This window comes from Ascaphus truei, chromosome 1 (assembly GCF_040206685.1).
Source record: "Ascaphus truei isolate aAscTru1 chromosome 1, aAscTru1.hap1, whole genome shotgun sequence".
NCBI lineage: Eukaryota > Metazoa > Chordata > Amphibia > Anura > Ascaphidae > Ascaphus > Ascaphus truei.
The window spans coordinates 510286748-510305784 of NC_134483.1; the positions used below are offsets into that span (position 1 = coordinate 510286748).

At 49.9% G+C, this 19037-nt stretch overlaps 1 protein-coding gene across 3 annotated transcripts in view; it reads right to left on the minus strand.

The window, feature by feature from the left end:
• The window catches only part of HGFAC (HGF activator), a 218990-nt gene that overhangs the window by 98770 nt on the left and 101183 nt on the right, over positions 1-19037 (minus strand). For all 3 annotated transcript variants that reach the window (XM_075570181.1, XM_075570171.1, XM_075570163.1), the window contains exon 6: positions 13364-13498. In XM_075570181.1, coding sequence (XP_075426296.1) covers positions 13364-13498 — 135 coding nt within the window. The remainder of the gene's footprint in view (positions 1-13363; positions 13499-19037) is intronic.

Here is a 19037-nt window from a genome sequence, read left to right on the forward strand (position 1 = left end):
CCTGGAGGAATCTAAATAATTCTGAATTTGGGAAATTTGATGCCTCTTTAAACCAATCGAACGTCTTGATAGATCCCTTACCCCCCAGGTCTTTTAATCGGTTGTACCCTGCCTGCATCCACTTTACAAATTTATCACTCGACAGCCCCGGAGCAAAGTCCGGGTTGCCCCATAGGGGGGACATTAATGTGTGGGGGGTGGTTAAGTTAGCTTTAAATTTAGATGTCTCCCAGACCGCTAAGGAGTTCGCCACTGCGCAGAGCGGCGTTCCAATACCTTTCTTGCATTGTTTTGGTAGCCAGATCAAATCTTGAAGTGCCACTGGGGCACAACATTCCCTTTCTAGCTCTGTCCATCTTCTGTTTGTGGGGTCCGTGTGCCATTGAATGATTTGGCCTAATTGTGCCGCATTATAATACGCCATCAAGCAAGGTACCGAAAGTCCTCCTTTTACTACTGGTTTTGTCAGTAGGCTTTTTGCAATTCGTGGGCGTTTTTTGTTCCAAATAAATTGGATGATGTGAGCTTGAAGGGCTTGGATCTCAGATTTAATTAAAGGTATTGGTAGGGTCTGAAACAGATATAACATTTTGGGCAGTAAATTCATCTTTACACTATGAATTCTGCCGAACCATGATATCCCGTACCCCGCCCATACCCTGAGATCTTCCTTGAGCTTCTTCATCATCTTGGGGAAATTTGCCTTATATAAAGTATTATAATCCCTAGTGATGTATACCCCTAAATATTTGATAGCGGAGGATTGCCACTTAAAATTGAAATTTAATTCTAATAATTTTTCGATTGGTTTAGGTAGATTGATGTTGAGCGCCTCAGACTTGGCCTGGTTAATCTTGAACCCTGAAATCCTGCCAAAGGCGCCCAAGATCTCAAAGACATTGGGCAGAGTTGTCAGCGGTTTAGAGATGGTCAGGATCACGTCGTCTGCATATAGCGCAGCTTTGTGATGCTGTCCCCCCAATTGGATTCCTGATATATTAGGGCTTAATCTAATGTGGGCTGCGAGGGGTTCGATACAAAGGGCAAAAAGTAAAGGGGACAGCGGGCAACCCTGGCGAGTTCCACTTCGAATGTTAAATAACTCGGAAGGGAAGCCCTGATGCCGCACTTTCGCTGTGGGGCCTGCGTATAGGGCCATTATTGCTTCAAGAAGGCGGCCCCCAAACCCAAACACCCCCAGCGTCTCTCGGAGGTAGGACCAATCGATACGGTCAAATGCCTTCTCGGCATCCAGACTCAACACCATGGACGGAATGTGTTTTTGTCTTGCCAAATCTATTAGATCAATTATCCGTCTGGTGTTATCTGCTGCCTGTCTACCTGCAATAAAGCCTACTTGATCCGGATGTATCAGGCCTGGAAGGACACTACCCACCCTGTTTGCTAATAGTTTGGAGAAGATTTTTATGTCCGAATTAATCAGGGAGATTGGCCGGTAGCTCTTGAAGTCTGCCGGGTCCTTACCAGGCTTGTGGATCACCGAGATAGACGCCTGGAGCATCTGGGTCGGGAAGGGCTCTCCCTCTAGGATCCCGTTAAATAACTTCAGAAGATGAGGGGCTAGGGTCTTACAAAAAATTTTATAGTATAAATTTGAGTATCCGTCAGGGCCTGGGGCCTTGGCTGGTTTGAGGGACTTAATTACCTCTGTGATCTCTTCCAGGGTGAAATCACCCTGCAGGGCCTCCTTCTCAACCCTGCCCAGGGTCGGAAGCTGTGCCTCAGACAGAAACCTCTTGAGGGCAGCCGATGTTTTTTGGTTATGGGTGACCTTATCTCCATCATACAGTGTAGCATAGTATTTCCGGAATGTTTCCACTATTTGTTTCGGATCAGAGGTAAGATCACCCTGCTGGGTTCTAATTGCTGCTATCCGAAAGTTTGGAAGCTTGTTTCGGAGCTTGTTGGCTAGTAAGGTATCTGGCTTGTTGGCTTTTTCATAAAATCTGCGTTTGGACCAAGCTAACTCCTTCTCGGCCTGGGATGATAACACCAAATTAAGGGCCGCCTTGGTATCTAACAATTCTTGCCACGTGTTCTGGTTTTTATCCGCGGAGTGTTGTGCAGTGAGAAGTGTCAATCTCGCCTGCAGCTCATGTATTTTAGAAGCTTTCTCTCGTCTCCGCTTACCAGCGATATTCATAAGGAACCCCCTAAGAGTAGCCTTATGGGCTTCCCAAAGCGTGGCCTGCGACTGTACGCTTCCCTCGTTTTCTCTAAAGAAATCTTTTATCCGGTCCCGTATCGCCCTTTCGGTGGCCGGGGCCTTGAGAAGAAGCTCATTGAGCTTCCAGTTTGCTCCGGGTCTGTCTAGCCCTACAATCGTGCACCTCAGCTCTATAGGCGCATGGTCGGACCACGAGATCTCGTGAATCTCTGTGTGGCCCACCACTGGAACCACTCTGTTTGATACCAGGAAGTAGTCTATTCGGCTATATCTGTCATGGGGATGTGAGTAGAAAGTATATTCTCGGGTCACCGGGTGTTGCTCTCTCCAGATATCCGTCAACTGACAGTCTTGAAGGCCCTTGCGGAGGGTTAATATGTCCTGTCTGTGGGTAGTGTTAGGTTGGGTGCATCTGTCAAGGTCAGGGTCCAGTGTGCGGTTCAGGTCCCCAGCGAGGAAGGTATTTCCCTTTGCCATTTTATGTAGTATGGAGAAAAACTGTTCAAAGAAAACAGGGTTTTGTTCGCACGGGGCATATACTGACGCTAGTGTTACCTGTTGATTTTGTATCTTGCCCGTTAAGATTAAGAATCTACCCTGCGGGTCAGAGTATTGCTTATCTATGGTCAGGGCAAGCCTGTTGTGCGTGATAATTGCTACGCCCCTCTTTTTGACATTTGCCGATGCCAGGTGGAATGTTTTATAGCTCTTATCTAGAAATTTCGGGTGGTTTACGCGGGAAAAATGAGTTTCCTGTAGGAAAATAATGTCGGCCTTCCGCCGGGTATATTCCCTAAAGGCAATTCTCCGCTTAACGGGACTGTTGAACCCCTTCACATTATGTGAAACCATAATAATCTCATTACTCATCTGAACAGTATATCGTGAACCATCTACGTAACCGCCGTTGTTGGACCGGTAGGTATCCTGTCTCCTGATGTCTTTTTCGCCGATCAGTCTCCCGCTTCTCTCTCTCCGTGCACCAAGCCTTTGTTTCTGGGATTGACATCCAGGGAGGGCTGACACAAAAGGGGGGTGGGGAGGGGAACATATAGACAAATAACAAAGAAAAAACAGATATCAGAACATGGGTCACGTGGCATTGGCACCCGTGCCGCAGGCCCGTGATCCTCGCCCCTGGGTAACCGACGGGGGGGGGGTTCCCGCACTCCCTCTTGGCGTCCCTCCCCCTCCCCCGTCGCCCAACCCAACCAGGGGACTTTGTCGGAATCCACTAGCCTAAACCCAGCCAGTCCCGACTCGGAGCACATGCGGAGATCAGGGCAGGCCTCTACCCCCCCGCCCCTCCCCGTTTGTTTCCCGTTATCTCTAAATGAACGAATAACTACGCTTATAACTTTCACTAATAACCCCGTGTTGCATCTCACCCCCAACCTCTTGTGCTGCCCACTATGTGACCTTCCACATTCTCTCTCACATTCTCTCTCTACCTATGAGGACTTCCTGTCTCCACTTGGCTAATTTCTCCTCCGCTAATTCCCTCCCCTTTTTTTTTTTTATATCTTTTTTATGCCAGTCTGCTCCAGCATATGTCGTGCCTCCCACCTCCTAAGTACTCTGCTCCTCTGCAGCTGACTTCCTTGAGCTCCCCATTGTCTTCTAGCTCCCCCTCTCACCTCTTTTTTCCTTCTTACCTCTCCCTAGGTACTCTGCTGCTATTAGGCTTCCTTTCCCCTCACCTCTTTTCTCGCCTCACCTCCTTCTCCTTCACGTGCCCTATAACCTGCCACCTCCCTGCACACTTGCCTATCCCCATCTTGTTCTCACTTACTTTTCTTTCTTGCTCCCGTCACTTGCTACTCCGACTCCTCCCCTTCTGCGTTCACTTCCCCCTGCTTTTCCTTTCACATATGTTCTTAGCTCTAACCTCTGCCTCTCACTTACAGTACTCTCTCTCTATCCGCTCGTGCTTGCCACTTCCCCACACTTTCTACCACTCAATACCATCTACTCTACCTACTCAGCGTCCGGTTTCTCCTATCTCTCTAACTCCCCTTACTAAGCTGCTACCGGGGCTCCTATTGTCCCTTGTTGTCTTCCCTCATCCCCTCCCTCTGTCTAATTGTTGCTATGCCGCTCTTCCCCGCGGCTTGGTTCGGCTGTCCGCTCGGCCTCTGCTCTCCGGTTGCGCTTGTCCCTCCGTTTCTCCTCTTGCGCCTTATGCTGCCTCCCTCCGGTGTAGAATGGCCGTCGCCGCCGGAACCGCGTCGACTTCCATGCGTCACGTCCTTCCTTGTTCCCCCTTGTTCCGCCCCACTCAAGATGGCCGCCTTTGGGGACGCCCCTTCCTGTGACGTCTTGCTCCCTCCGCCATCTTGGAGTAGGCAGTCGCCCGAGGAAGATGCAGCTGAAGCCGCTCCTCCTACCTGGTCCTTTTTCCCGCCTGGTGAGCTCTTCCCGCGCTCTCCGCTTCCGTGTTCTGCGTTGCAAGCTGGGGAGCCGCCATTGCAACCTCGGTCGCCATGACTGGACCACGAGGTAAGCAGAAATTTTTGTTCAGTCTCCTTTTCCTTCCGTAGGGCTCAGCGCCGTGTGGGAGATTACGGGGCTATTTCCCCCCCCCCCCCCGGTCCTCTGTCGTGGGGAGTCCCGCCATATGGAACGTGTGTCAGCATATTCGCTGGGGCTGGTGCAACTTTAATCCAGAACCATTTAAAACTTGTAAAACTTGGGGGTTTATTTTAACAGCGATAAACTAGTAACTTAGACGACCCCTCCTCCGGCTGGGCTCCCGACTGTGTTCCACACGGGGCTGACCGCCGGGGCTTCAGGCTCCTCGTTGCCAGCGCCAGGTGTCGTGCCGAGTCCCAGTTTCTGTAGGAACTTGTTCCCCTCCTCTGGTGCTTTGAGGTGTATGGGTCGCCCGTTACGGATCACCATGAGGCCGAAGGGGAACGTCCACCGGTACCGGACCGCTTTCTCCCTTAGCACCCTGGTAACAGGCCACAGGTCCCTCCGTCTGGCCAGTGTGATGGGTGACAAATCCTGATACACCGCAATCTTAGCTCCCTCAAACGCCATGAAGGGGGTATTTCGTGATTTTTGTAGAATCTCCTCCCGTGTGCGGTAATGATGTAGACGCACTATAACGTCTCTAGGGAGTTCATTGGGCTGGGGGCGAGCGCGCAATGCCCGATGGCAGCGGTCCATCACGAGCCTCTCTTTTGGGGACTCCGGGCAGATATGCTCCATCCAGCGCCCTACAAATTCCTCACAGTCCCCAATGTCCTCAGGGATGCCGCGAAGGCGCACATTATTGCGGCGGTCCCTGTTTTCGGCGTCCTCTTGTCGGTTCCGTATTTCATTAATCTGGGACTGGAGATCCGCCGTGATTTTAGCGCTCTTCTGAATTGCTTTTGCGTTCGCGTCGACCCGCACCTCTAACTCCTGTGTCCGGGCCCCCAGACCTCCTACTTCCTTGGCCAGGGCTCTTATCTCTGCTTGCAGAACGTCTTTTAAATCTTGAAAGAGCCGCTCAATATCCGGCAGCAGCCCCTGGTTGTCTGGGTTCTCTTCTCCTTCTGACTCAGAGCCTGGTCTTGATGCGGGGGCCATTGCTGAGGCCGCTCTGCGGGCTCTGCTCTCGCCGAAATATGCTGGTAAGCCCCGCTTTCCTGGGGTTTTCGCCAGTTTCTTTGACATCCTGGGGTTATTGTGCAGCGTTTGTGCTTTTTTGGTGTAAATCGGTGTAGTTATTCGTCTTTTTTGCTTACTTATGTTGGAGAGGGGCACAGAGCTACAGGATTATGCCTCCATGCTCTCCAATCTCCCAGCATGCACCCCACATTATAATTTTTAATGCACTATGAGCGTTGTGCGCAGTGTTTTTTGTGTATTCTGTTCTCATTAGGGGGTGTTTGAGCCATCCCTGGTGCCATAGCTGCAGACGTCTCATTTCGAGTTTACCAGGTCACTTTATTATATTTATATTTCACTATTCACTATTTCACGTCTATATTGGTTGTAGTTGCGCACCTAGTCTTCACTTTTGTTCACTATTCCTCCTGTTACAAGCAGGTATGCGCCACCATACACATGTAGCCAGCCCTCAATACACCTTAGAGGCACGATCTGTGTCTGGGGGGGGGGGGGGGGGACATGGGCTACATTTGGAGGTGAGCTGCTGAGATCCAGAACAGGACAGGCTTTCAGCAAGGCAGAGCGGGAAGAGTGAAGTGCACCTTCCGTGCAAGTACTGGAGAGAGTAGGGCATGTAATACCAGGGGTAGTCAGGGGAGCGTGGATTCCCACACAGTACGCCCTGGGTGCCCTAAGAGGGTGATGTAAGATGGGTGTATGGCTATTGCTCTCCTAGTCCCTTGAGGCAGATAGTGTGAGGCACCTGGGGGGGTTAGCCTGTTAACTAGTCCAGGGACCATGGCCCAGGGCCCGCACTATGAGTGGACAAAAGTAGGAGACGCCCGTACTAAGGGAGATGCCCGGTACACTAGCCAGCACCCACATAAAACACACCACAAAGTACTTGTAGGAACCGTCAGCGAGTGCGGTGCACAGACAAGGAGTCCAGCCTAGCCTGGGGTATGCCACATCATATCAGTGGGCAAAACAGTCAGAAAGAGTATGCAGAGAGCATTCAGTGAGCAGTGTGAGAGCAGTCTGTGTCTAGGAACGAGCTATGCACTAGACACTGAGAATAGTGCACATTTACATTTGGAGGGCTCATCAAAGATGGTGGCCGTCACTACATGTGCACCGCGGAGCATGAAAGATTTAAAAATGGCGACCGCAGCGCCATCCACGGCCCAGCAGCTAGCAGCCGTCCCAAAATGGCGACTCCCGCCAATTCTGTATCGCGCACGTGAAGCGTGCAAAGAGACTGTGAGAGAAATGTGGAGGGAAATGTGCAGGGGTTTGGCACCAGATCCCTTGCAAAAGGAGAGGCGCGAAAGCTGAAAGCCCACCCACCTGTGCTGTGACTGGCTGACAGACAAGGCCACATCACACTGAGCGAAGGAGTGCCCCTCCTCTTGTTTCCACCAGAGGGAGGGGGCACAAGGAGATCCAATCAGAAACATCCTCTCCAGAGAAGGGAGGGACAGGAAGTGAGAGCGAGGAACTTCACTTCTGTCTGGCATTCGAAGAGCAAGGAGCTGAAACATTGAACTGTTCCACCCCTGAGCTAACTATGTCAGAACTAAGCACTACAATTTTCCAGCTCTCAGGAGGCTTCCTGGTGGTGGAGATCGAGGGCCGAGAGTAACTCCGGTGCCTGTGCGTCCACTGTAGGACACCCGGAACGGCCGCAAGCACCAAAGCACAATGCCCTCAATGTGGCACGTACTACCTGTGGCGTAATGAACCATGGCCTATAATCAAGACCCCTCGGGGTGCCTCTCCGGGAACACTAACGGAGGTGGCGGAGACAGCGGACGAGGCTGCCCTAGTTCCCTGCATCACTGCTGAGGTGGGAACCAAGGCCCAGCCAACTACAGAGCTGAGCGATGTTCCAGCGGAGAAGAGCGCGACCGCAGTGGAAGAACCGGAACGGGCCCGTTTCGTAACACTATCCACTGGCGGGCCGCAAAAGACCCAGGTGACTCCCTAGCGGAGGATCCGATCAAGTCGTCTTCGGAGGAAGAAGATGGCGTTTCATCGGTGGCGATGCGCATACCGGCGAACCACCCCAGTTGTAATAAAGATGGCGGTCCACTTACCGGAGAGAGGGAGCAACCGAGTCCGGACACCCACCGACGGCTAGCGCTGGTGCGGCCTGAGGCCCGTAGAAGTCCTATGGCCGTGGTGACTCCCAGTGCGGCGGAGAAGGGATCCGAGATGGCTCCGGAGGACCCAGAGATCATCAGCCGGCAGCGGAGCGGTAAGGTGACACCCTCACCCCCTTACTCCCGCCAGGCGACGAAGGATCCTGCAGAGGGCGAGAAAGAAAGGCTTGCGGCCTACTTACCCGTCCGCGGACCGGATGATCCGCCACCACCCCTTCCGGTCCTCGACGCACTTCCGGTGCGTGACTATGGAGAGGATGGAGATTCCGCGGGCGGCCATGATGACGACACTTCCGGTTCCGGCTGGCACAGAGGACTGGCGGCCATCTTTGTGACCCGAGGAGCCACCATGGCGGCTGCACTTGCCAACCTTGACCGCCACGGAGTTCACAGAGGAGCACGAAGCACGCCGGAGAGGGCAAGCAAGAAAGTGCCCATCGGTCGTGGCATTACCCGCTTGCTGGATATTGATACGGACATTACTGTTGCCCCAGCCCCAACCCCTAGCGCCATTGCCCCGGCCACTGCCCCTGCCCCGTCACGAGTTATGACACCGGGACCTAGTGGGGATAAGCTAAGTAAGAACCCCAAGTATTCCAAAGATTGGAGGGATTGGGAATTAAGTGACGAAGGGTCTGATGGGGAGGTACCATATGACAATGTGATACGTGTGCCTAACCCTGTAACCTTTTCTCCTGTGTCTAGAGGGAGGACCCGAGGGTCCCACACTACGGCGGGGACCGAGCCTGTAAGCAAAGTGGTCTCTAAAATGAATCCCACCATCTATATCAATGCCAAAGGTAGACGCAGTTGCTTGCGCTCTACAGAGGCGGTCACGTCCGGTGTCTCATCCCAAGCTGAGTCAGACGCAGGTACTTCTAGTGCAGTGTCCGAGTACGAGCACATTGACAAGTGGTGGGCACCCCTGTTCACTGGGTACCACAAGGGTATGGACCGCACCAGGTTCCTGTTAATTAGGAGCAACATAGTCGATCATTGGTGGGCGGTAAATGCCTATACTCCCCAGGAGGTGGCGGATGAGCTAGAGAACAGATATCGAGAGATAGAGCAGAAGAACATTTTTCCTAAGAGGCCTAGTATTTTGTACGATGACATTGCTCCTGCAGAACCAGAGTTTTGGGTACTGCCAAGCAGGGCGGGTCATAGGAAACTTCCAAAGTTGAGCCAGGCAGACAGGGCCATAGTGGCCAGGTATAGGCAGTCACACTGGTACGAGATCCCTTATGTGCCTGAACCCATAATGAGTGAGATAGAGGAGCACAGAGATAGCTGGCTCAGAGAGGCCGTGCAAGAGTACTTACGAACAAAGTATGGGAAGGCTGGCCACCACAATGAGGATAAGATAAGTGAAGTAGTCTGGGCCTGGAGTGTTGGGAGATGTATTTACAAGCACTGTGTGACGTATCGGCCGGAGTCTGGGTCGGTACAGCCATACACTGTCAATGTAACTAATCACAATGGGCGGGAAGTAAGAAAGCCTGACCCAAGACATTATTACTAGTTGGTTCTCCCCGTTGGGAGTGACCGTGCGCTGTTGTTTACACCATCTGGTGAATGGTTTGGTGCATATCCTAATCTGCAATGTGTTTGTTTCCCAGATGTTCATCTGCAGGATGGTGCTGCTAAAGTTAGGTCCAAGTGGGGACCATTGGATTCCACCTGAGGGAGAGTGTAGCCCTGGTAAGAAATGGGGGCTATATATCTTTCTCCTACTGGTGTAAGTCCTGCTAAGGGCAGGCCGCCAGTAGTTATCATGTGTTTCCCCCGCTTCAAGCCCTGCCGTGATTGGTGGAGGTAGGCACATGACTCTGTGTGCAGGCATGAGACACAGGGGAGGGCCTGCTGACATCATGAGGGTGGGGCTGGCTAAACTTAGTCCTGCCTGTTCCTGTAAGTGACAAGCAATTCTGTCCTGGGAGCAGAGTTTGCTGGAGTGTCTGACCTGAGAGGTCATGTTTAGAGTGACAACTGTGCTTGGAGGAGAAACTCAGGCCCAGCCTGAGTAGAGCGGATAGAACTATAGGCGGTGGACCAATGCCCCTCACCCTGCTCAGAGGGTGAGGGGGGGGGAAATCTTGCCACACCCAGAGGGTATACCCTAGGGGTGGGTGTCGGGGGTATTGAAGCCCCATACAGCCCATCCTGCAGGGGTACAGCCTGGAGGAGAAGGAGAGGAGGAAAAGGCCCTGTGTACATTTGGAAGCACTGCTGTGTATGAACTGCTGTGTATGACCTGCTGTATGCTGCTACAGAAAGAATAAAGAGACATTGCTGCTTTTATCAAAAAGACTGTGTGTGAGACTGAAATCTCTCGCCCTGAGACCAGGGCTTCTCTGGGAGGATTTCACCTTATTTCTTAAGGCTGGCCAGAGATGGAGGCGCTGCACCGTTGCTAGAGAAGATGGAGGCATATACCACAGAAGCCTGTCCCTGTTATCCCCTATACCACCGCGGGAGACTCAGGCCCTCCTGTTCCTCACAGGTATGCACCACCAACGTGCATGTAGCCAGCCCTCACTACACCCTAGGGGTCCAGTCTGCGACCGGGGGACGGACGGACATGGGTTACAGTAGTAATTGTGTCTTAGTATTATATAGCATTATAATAGCAATAGTGATAGTATTACTATTAAAAAGTAATAGGTAACAATTCTAAAAGCAAGTGAAAGGAGCAAAATAAGAGACCCTTTTCTTTTGCACTGATTTCTTAAGCCTTTCTCAGTCAGGGGTGCCTGGAACACATCATTGTTTAAATATATATTAAAGTAAGGCAGTTATACCATGGTTTAAGCATCATTTAACATTAAAGACCTCCTAATGGTCCTTTAACCAGAGAGGAGGTTATGTATCAAGGTTAAACTAATCAGCTGTTTTACTTTTAATAAGCAAAATGGAAAAATATTCAGGCACTTATATCCAGGTCTTATTTGCATGTCAATTCATAGAATCCCTTGCTGCAATGGAAGCACTGTATGCTTGGTGATAATGGCAAAAGGCAGGGTTGCAGACCTGTCTAAGACATGTGAATGTGCTCACAAGTGATATATAGAGCTATATCAGGGGGAAAAAAGAAAAAAGTGCCCGATCCTTGTGTGAACGTTTTAAAAGATTTAATAAAATTTGGACAAGACAATTTAAGACTCACAAACATCCGAGTGTTAAAGGCATTGTATGAGTACAACTCATGCTCCAAAACTGCTCCGATCAGCAGCTTCTCCGCTTACTATGCTCTGGGATGTCGTTACTCCTCTTCGTTGCTTGTGGTGTTACACTATAGAGTGCCTCCGGCAACCCCCCACCCATAAACGAGAGTTCCTTAGGTTGGAAATGACCTAGTACTCCAAACGAACTGCTGCTTCACTTCTCCAGCATGTTTTGAGATGGCACTCAACTGCTTATAACAATAACACATGACCCTACGCGTTTCATCAGTCTACACTGATTTCATCAGGGGAGGGTTTCTGACTGAACTGATGGATCTTAAATATACCCCTAATCCAATCACAGGAAACAATATAATTTGAAATTGTATAAACTTTTGACTTAATTTAAAAAAAAGTACAGTTATTAGAAAATCTATATTTTTTATATATACATATAGTGTTTGATAGATATGTAGCCTTGGTAAGAAATGGGGCTATAGTTCTATCCTCCTCCTGGTATAATCCCTGCTAAGGGCAGGTTGCCAGGAGTTATCATGGGTTTCCCCCACTTCAAGCACTTGCTCTGAATGGTTGAGGTAGGTCACCTGACCCTGTGTCCAATCAAGAGACATAGGGGCGGTTCCTGCTGATATCATAAAGAGCAGTGCATTTCCTATTTAGTGTCAGAGTGAGAGACAGTGTTCAGTCTGAGTTAGAGTTAGGGAAGAGAGAGTGAGCAGCTCATAAGTAGAGCTGATATAGCTAGTGAGTTATAGGTGGACCAAATACCTCTTAACCTGCTTAGGGGGTAGGGGAAGAGCTAGCCCCACTCTGGATGGCCCTTGGGTCCAGGGTGGAGGCAGGGACCATCACAAGGGAGAACAGCTAGTGGATGAAGCATTAACTGTACTTGTCTGAGGCTGCTGCCCAAGATAATAAAGAGTCTGCTGGTGTTAAAAATAACCTTGTGTGAGACTGGAATCTCTCATCCCTGGGAGGGGGATTTCTGTGGTAGGGATTCCACCCCGCATCCCTGGGGTTTACTACAGATGGAGGCGCTGCACCATTGAAGAAGAACGAAGGCATCCACCCCAGTAACCTGTCCTGTTGTCCCCCATGTCATCGCGGGAGACTCAGGCCCTCCTGATGTTGTCAGGCATATTTTGTAGGGGTAAGCAGGGACATAGAGGAGCGGGTGGGAAGGCGGGCATTTGTTGACAATAAGTTGGAGCGTGATTTTGTTGGACATATTTTGTAGGGGTAAGCGGGGACATAGAGGAGTGGGCGGAAAGGTGGGGTGCAAAGCGGAGATTGTGAGCGTGATAGTGGAGCGGGCGGGAAGGCGGCCATTTTGAGACAGTAAGCAGGGAGCGGTTGTATATAGCGGTGACGGCGAGAGGGTGATTGTTAGTGGAACTGCTGAGCAGAGCCGGGTTGGGGTGTAGTCAGCCATTTGTCAGGCCTGCTGAGCGGAGGCGCGGTGGGGTCTCCACAGTGGAGTTCATGATTTGTGAGGGGTGTACAGCGATGGAGTGGATGGGTAAGAGGGGGGGTGGACAGCAGAGGCGGTTATATTGATGATGTGTGATGTTGAAGCAGGTAGAGAGGTGGAGAGAGGGTTTGAAAGTGAGGTGTGTGATGATTGAGGACGGGGCGAGGTAGTAAAAGGCGCAGGGAGAGAGAGGGTTGGAAAGTGGGTTAGACTTACCATGGTCGGTGGGTGACTCCGCAGGGGTGATCCCAGGGGGGTAGGGTGAGTCCGCAGGGAGAGAGTCTCAGAGGCTATACTGAGGGCTCAGTTTAGGTTACAGTCTCGGGTGCCAGTCTCAGGGGGTATGGTGAGTCTGCAGGGGTGGGAGTCTGTGGCAGTATGTGTGTGTGTCTGTGTGTGTTACAATGAAGTAGGTGTGTCCGTGATGTCAGTGTACCTCCTGGCCAATGAGAGGCGTGGGGGGGGAGGCGGGCCATGGGTGGGCGGATTGACAGTTCAATGAAATTCCCCACATCTAACAATCAAACACTTTTCTGTTTTAAATATATAGGTATTGCACAAAGCTACAAGAAAGATCTTCATCAATTTGCAGTGTCAGTTCCCTTGATCATGTGATTATCATGCATAATTGTGCTTTCCCCTCTTCCCCAATCAAGCTATATTTCTCCTCTTTCACAGACTGCATCTTTCTAACAAGCACACTCTATCCACTGTGGCCCACATTTACCAAAGAGTAGACACTTGCATAAGTCATTACCTGTGTACCGCTCGCCTCTGTGACATTCAATCTTACTGTCAGCACACTTGCAACTTTCGACATTCCCTTCGTAAATTCGTGCCCAGCTTTCCTCCAGATCATAAAACTCCCGGTGAGCCTCATCAAAACATTTTTCTAAACAAATACAACAATAATTGCTTTAGTTCTAAATAATTAGAATGGTAAATGTTGGCTTATATATAAGAGGTCAGGTTGTTGTCAAAACATATTTGGTCCTTTGCCATAAGCCATGTAAATGGGAAATATAGGGGGCACTGGATGCCAACTGGTAACCTGCAGACCAGCATCATTTCACAAATAGTTCAGTATCACCACCAACAAGAACAACCAATCTCATGGGAGTTACACACATTTTGCAGCTGGGAAGCTCTGACAAGAAGCCCTCTCTGGGATTACTGTAGATGCTCTGCGGAGAGGACTCCCCGGATACACTTTATGTTTATAATTGTATATGCTTGTTTAAACAAAAAGAAACCTCATATAAACAAACTTTCTTCCTAACTCCCACACAGAAAAACAAAAGTCCCTCCGAATGTCAACCTTTCATATACAAACAACATATTTACACTTGTCACAGACTAATATAGCTACTGGAACGTTGCAATAATGAATATGGGAAGAAAATAAAAATATACATTGTCACGGGAGACCAGGTTATTTCCATCTTTTTACCGGGATCATTCATTGAGCAAAACAAGATAGTGAAAGAAAATGTAATTTATTCGGCATAAATTCGCTTACACACAATGAAACACAAAATACAGACAAAAATACACACTTACTTTGGGGCTGGGGTTGACAACTAGACTTTCCTAGGTGCAGGGAACTCTATAAGAGAGTTTTACCCTGACCGGGTCCTAGCCTGGAATCTCCTGGAACCCAAATCGGCATAAAATTCCATACACCACCGCTACGTTCTCTTGTGAGAACTTGGTCCCTCCTGACCGCGAATTACTCCAAATCTCCTGGAACTTAAATCGGCATAAAATCCAAGCCGTGTCCGCTACGTTAGATTCTGAGAACTTGGGTGCAAAATGCTGGACTTAGTCTCTGGCGGGCAGGCTTTTCAGGCTTGAAATTGAAGTCGGTTGCTTTGCTATTACAAACAGAGCATCTTTAAAAAGGCCACCTGCGCTCTTGCAGCTCAGACTCAAGGGGAACACACCATCTGATTGGCTCAGGGCTTCTTATAGTGTTCTCTGTTTCTTTCATAAAATAGAAGCAGAGCGGGCAGCCAATCAGCACATGGGAACTTTCCCAAGCAGCCAATCGGAGCCACTCGACTAGAAAAGCCAGGTCAGTGGGAAATGTAAAAAAGCTAAGGGGCATGCGCAAGCCTGCCACATACCCCCCAGCCATCCCAATGCCACCCGCTGGGCAGGCTCCACTAGGTCTGGCAGAACAAGTGGCATCCCTGAGGACTGCCATTGATCTCCGGACCAAGTACTCCACCTTTCCCCGCTGATAAAATGCTGTTCCTACCAATGGGCATCCTCTGGCTGTTTTGAACTCCGATATCCAGCAGACATATCGGTGCCTATGGGTTTGCACGGGCTGCCTGTTTGGACATAGGTTTTGAATGGCTAAACACATTAAAACTATATTAAAGTATAATTTAATACACTGTGAGTCTCTAGGTACAGGGAACAGTAAAGGAAACATTTTTGTTGTTTTATTTCTGTGTGCCTTATTCCCCACACTTTCTCTTGGACTCTGTTTGGACTCTGTTTGGACTCTCAGAGTAACCCCCTCCCCCCCCCCCCTTCACTGGTTTGGGTCACCTTGGCACTGGCTGGGGTACCTCCCTTAACCTAGGGATTCCCCCAGCTGCAGGAATACATGTTTATCCCTGTGCCTCATTCTCCTTTCTGGGCTGTGCTGAAGCAGGGTACACTAGTGGTGAGACGTGCTTATGTTTTAAAGGGGAGATATTGCCGGGACAATGTGCCTACATGTATCTGAGAATCATATTATATTCCCGGGTACATTTATGGGGGAACCAGCAACTCTGGACCCCATTATACTTTCTGTTGGCCCGAATTAAATCCCTAGCAGCACACTTCTAGTGGGCACCACTATTAGGGTGTTAATGTATGTAACCCTGGTCCCCAGCAGCTCCTGGAGACCCCCCTCCCCTGGCGCAGCTCGATCGCGGGTACTGAAAAACCCGACGGCTGCTTCCACGGGTGAGGGCTGGTGCAGGGAGCAGCGCGGCTTCTCCTGCCTGCGGCCGGTTGCCGGGGACGCGATCGGGCCGTTGCTAAGGCCGCGATCGCGTCTCTAAGGTCCCGGCGGCCGGTGAGGCAGGGCGCCGCTATTGAAGACAGCGTTGCGCATGCGCAGGGACGCGTAGGCGCAGGGAAAGCCCCAGAGCTAGGGATAGCTCGCGCGAGCATAGGGACAGCTCAGGGAGAAGAGAGAAAGCCCGGGAGAGCTTGCGCACGCGCAGTGCAGGGTAGGAAAAGCCCGCGAACCCCTAGCCTACCAGGGAAGGCTCTGAGCTGGGACTACATATCCCAAGAGCCTTTGCACGCCCCATGTGATACCAGGGAGCCAATAGGGCTTAGGAAGGCCAGGCAGGCAAAGAGATACATTGTTTGGGCTGCAGCACGTTTGTCAGTTGGAGCAGCGGAGCTGAAGGGGAAGGAAGGGTGCAGGGAGTGAGTGCAGCTCCTGCATCCAGATAGGTACCCGCACTCCAGGTAGGCCCCAACTCCCCACCAGGTTAGTGGGTAACCAAAAAGGGACGGCCCTAGATAGGGAGGTCACCCTTAGTGTGTGTAAGGTGCAGGTTTGGCAGTGCCACAGCGGGGAGTGCTGTGCGCACTGGCAAATAGGCACAGCGTGTGTGCAGTGGATGATTTGCTGCGGGATCCAGGTGGCTGTGTACGATTGCCAGCTGTGTGTGTGTCGCTGCATGTGCTGGGCGTAGTGTGTGCAGCGTGTGTGAATGTCTGCAGGCTGACAGTGAGAGCAGTGTGTCTGCTGCAGGCTGTTAGGAGTAGCGAGTAGCTAGTTATAGGGAGGATTAGGGACTTGGGTAGCTAGGAGAGTGGGGCAGGTTATTAACCCCGCAGGCCCTAGGAGTTTCCCCCAAGTCACCTCAGGTTGCGGTTCATCAGGGACAGGCCCTAGGTTAGGGTTCCTGTCACTTTAGGGTTAGTTAGGGATAGATAGGGATAGCGGCGGCTGCTGTTCCCGTGAGACGGTGTGTTACCGAGAGACGGTTGTGTTCCCGTGAAGCGGTGGGACCCTCGTTGGGGTTCCTGGAGAATATCACCTGGATAGGATCAGACGGATGCATCGCACGTCTGACCCTTTGAGAAGCTTGTTGCTGACCCGAGCACCGGAGTGCTCGGAAGGTATTATGTCATCACATGTGCACCAACAGGCCTAGAGGTTTTAGTGGCTGCGCAGTCACCCAGTGACTATCTCTGTAGGAGTACGGGACATTGGGTGGGGTTCTTGGGACACTGGGTGGGATCACCTGGTGTCGGGGAATCGTCCTGCGAGACGTCACTGTCAGTGTCTCCTCGTGAGAGAGACACTGGTTATTATTATATTATTTGTAAGTAAAGTAGTTATATATAATCACTGTGTGTGTAGTTTCTTATTGGGTTCCTATGTAGGGTCATTCTACACTTCCCTAGAATCCTACATAGGTGGAGGCGCTGAAGAAGATCCGTTCCAGAGGATTCACCCCAGGCTCTCATTAGCGGAGGCTCAGACCTCCTGTGAGCCTGCAGGTATACGCACCACACCGGTAACACCACCTGTTCTACTCACCCACACTATATATGAGATTGGGTGGGGTGGAATACCCGTTACATGTATTTAGCCAATCCACCTGCAACTGCTTACTGAGCAGTTTGTGGGAGGCCAGTCCCTCCTTTTCACGGTATAAAATCTCCCAGTAAGGTCCCTGTAAATTCACTTTTCACTTTACTTGCTGACATGTAAGTATCTTCACTGGAATATACCATTTTTTAACTGCACTAAGTTACATAAGTTATGCTTAGTTTATTAACCCCTTCAGGGTATATTTCACAGAACATTTCTATGCATTTAGCATAGGGACCTGCTACTGAGACTTGCCTTGACGTTGGTTAGCAGGCTTGTCATTATTTGATCAAAGGATGCAACCAAAAGTCTCCTTTGTCTTACAGATTTAGCTTTCACTATGTATATTTCTTTCCCCATTTATTGTTAGCCCAATGGGAGAAGTGCAGGGATTCACTTTCTGGGTTTGCACGGGCTGCCTGCCTGCCTTATTCCCCACACACTTTCCCTTGGACTCAGTTTGGACTCTCAGAGTCGTCGTCCGTCTCCCCCACCCCCCAATCTTATATACGGTGGGGCATCCACAAACCCTATACTGGTTGTGGGTCACTTTGGCACTAGCTGGTGTACCCCCATTAACCTAGGGATTCCCTAAGCTAAAGGAATATATGTTTATCCTGTGCCTGATTCTCCTTTCTGGGCTGTGCTGAAGCAGGGTACCCAAGTGGTGAGTCGCGCTTACGTTTTCAAGGGGAGGTATTACCGGGACAATGTGCCTACATGTATCCGAGAATCAGGCATGATTCCCGGGTACATTTATTGGGGAACTCATACCCTAGGAATCCCTGCTTGATTGCATGCACGAAAAATAATTTTATTACATGCAGTATAAAGCAGTAATACAAGGTTACTGGGCTCAAGATCTAACTCTCTTGTACCCTTATACATGGAGCAGAGGTAACCAAAACGGGCTTGACCTATATTATAGAGCCTGGTTACCCCTCTCGTCACATACATGTACATTTCTGCATGCTGAGTCAGATGAAACAGGTGAGCTATAGTCATGCCTTTATATGCTGGACTAGATAAGTCACTGTAGCACTAAATTAGCAGTCACTGTGGCCTGTTATGTCATATGTCAGATTGGTCACCTTCTCTTTCAGTCTTTTATATCGATCATAGATTCCACCAGTGAAAGGGTTCATGGGAATCCCTTTTCTGAACACACAAATACCCAGTAAGCTCATATAAGCCCCCAAAATTACCACAACATATATATGCATATAAATGCCAAAAATGGAGTGCTTCTGGGCATGGCAATATATACTACAAACAAACACAAACAGAGCCCAGTGCTAAGTGCTAAAGGACCCTTTTATTCAAGAGATATATAGTTATCTCACTGTGTATTTTTGCCATTGGATGTAGCACTGGGCTCTGTTTGTGTTTGTTTGTAGTAAATATTGCTGTCACGGTAACTTATGACAAGATATAACAAACACCAAATATCTCTGTTGAACTGAACGAGGCTTAGATATAATAAAATATATTTATTCCTTAAAAAGGTGAACACAGCAATATAGTAAAATTAACAGGCAAGGAGGTAACACTTACTTAGGGTTGGGGAATGGAGAAGTATCAGCTAGCAATTCTCCAGCAATCCGGTGACATTCAAGGTGAAATCAGAAGACTAAAAAACTGTAGGGTTGACACAGTTTATATACCTTTGTAACCCTATTCTTAACATTGAATACAGACTATTGGTGAACAATTATCTGTATCCAATCCCTAACGTGGAAACACAGTTTAACCCATGCCCCCCAGCTAGTTAGCCCATGCGTACTGGGACTCTAAGGGTCTTATTTCTGTAGCC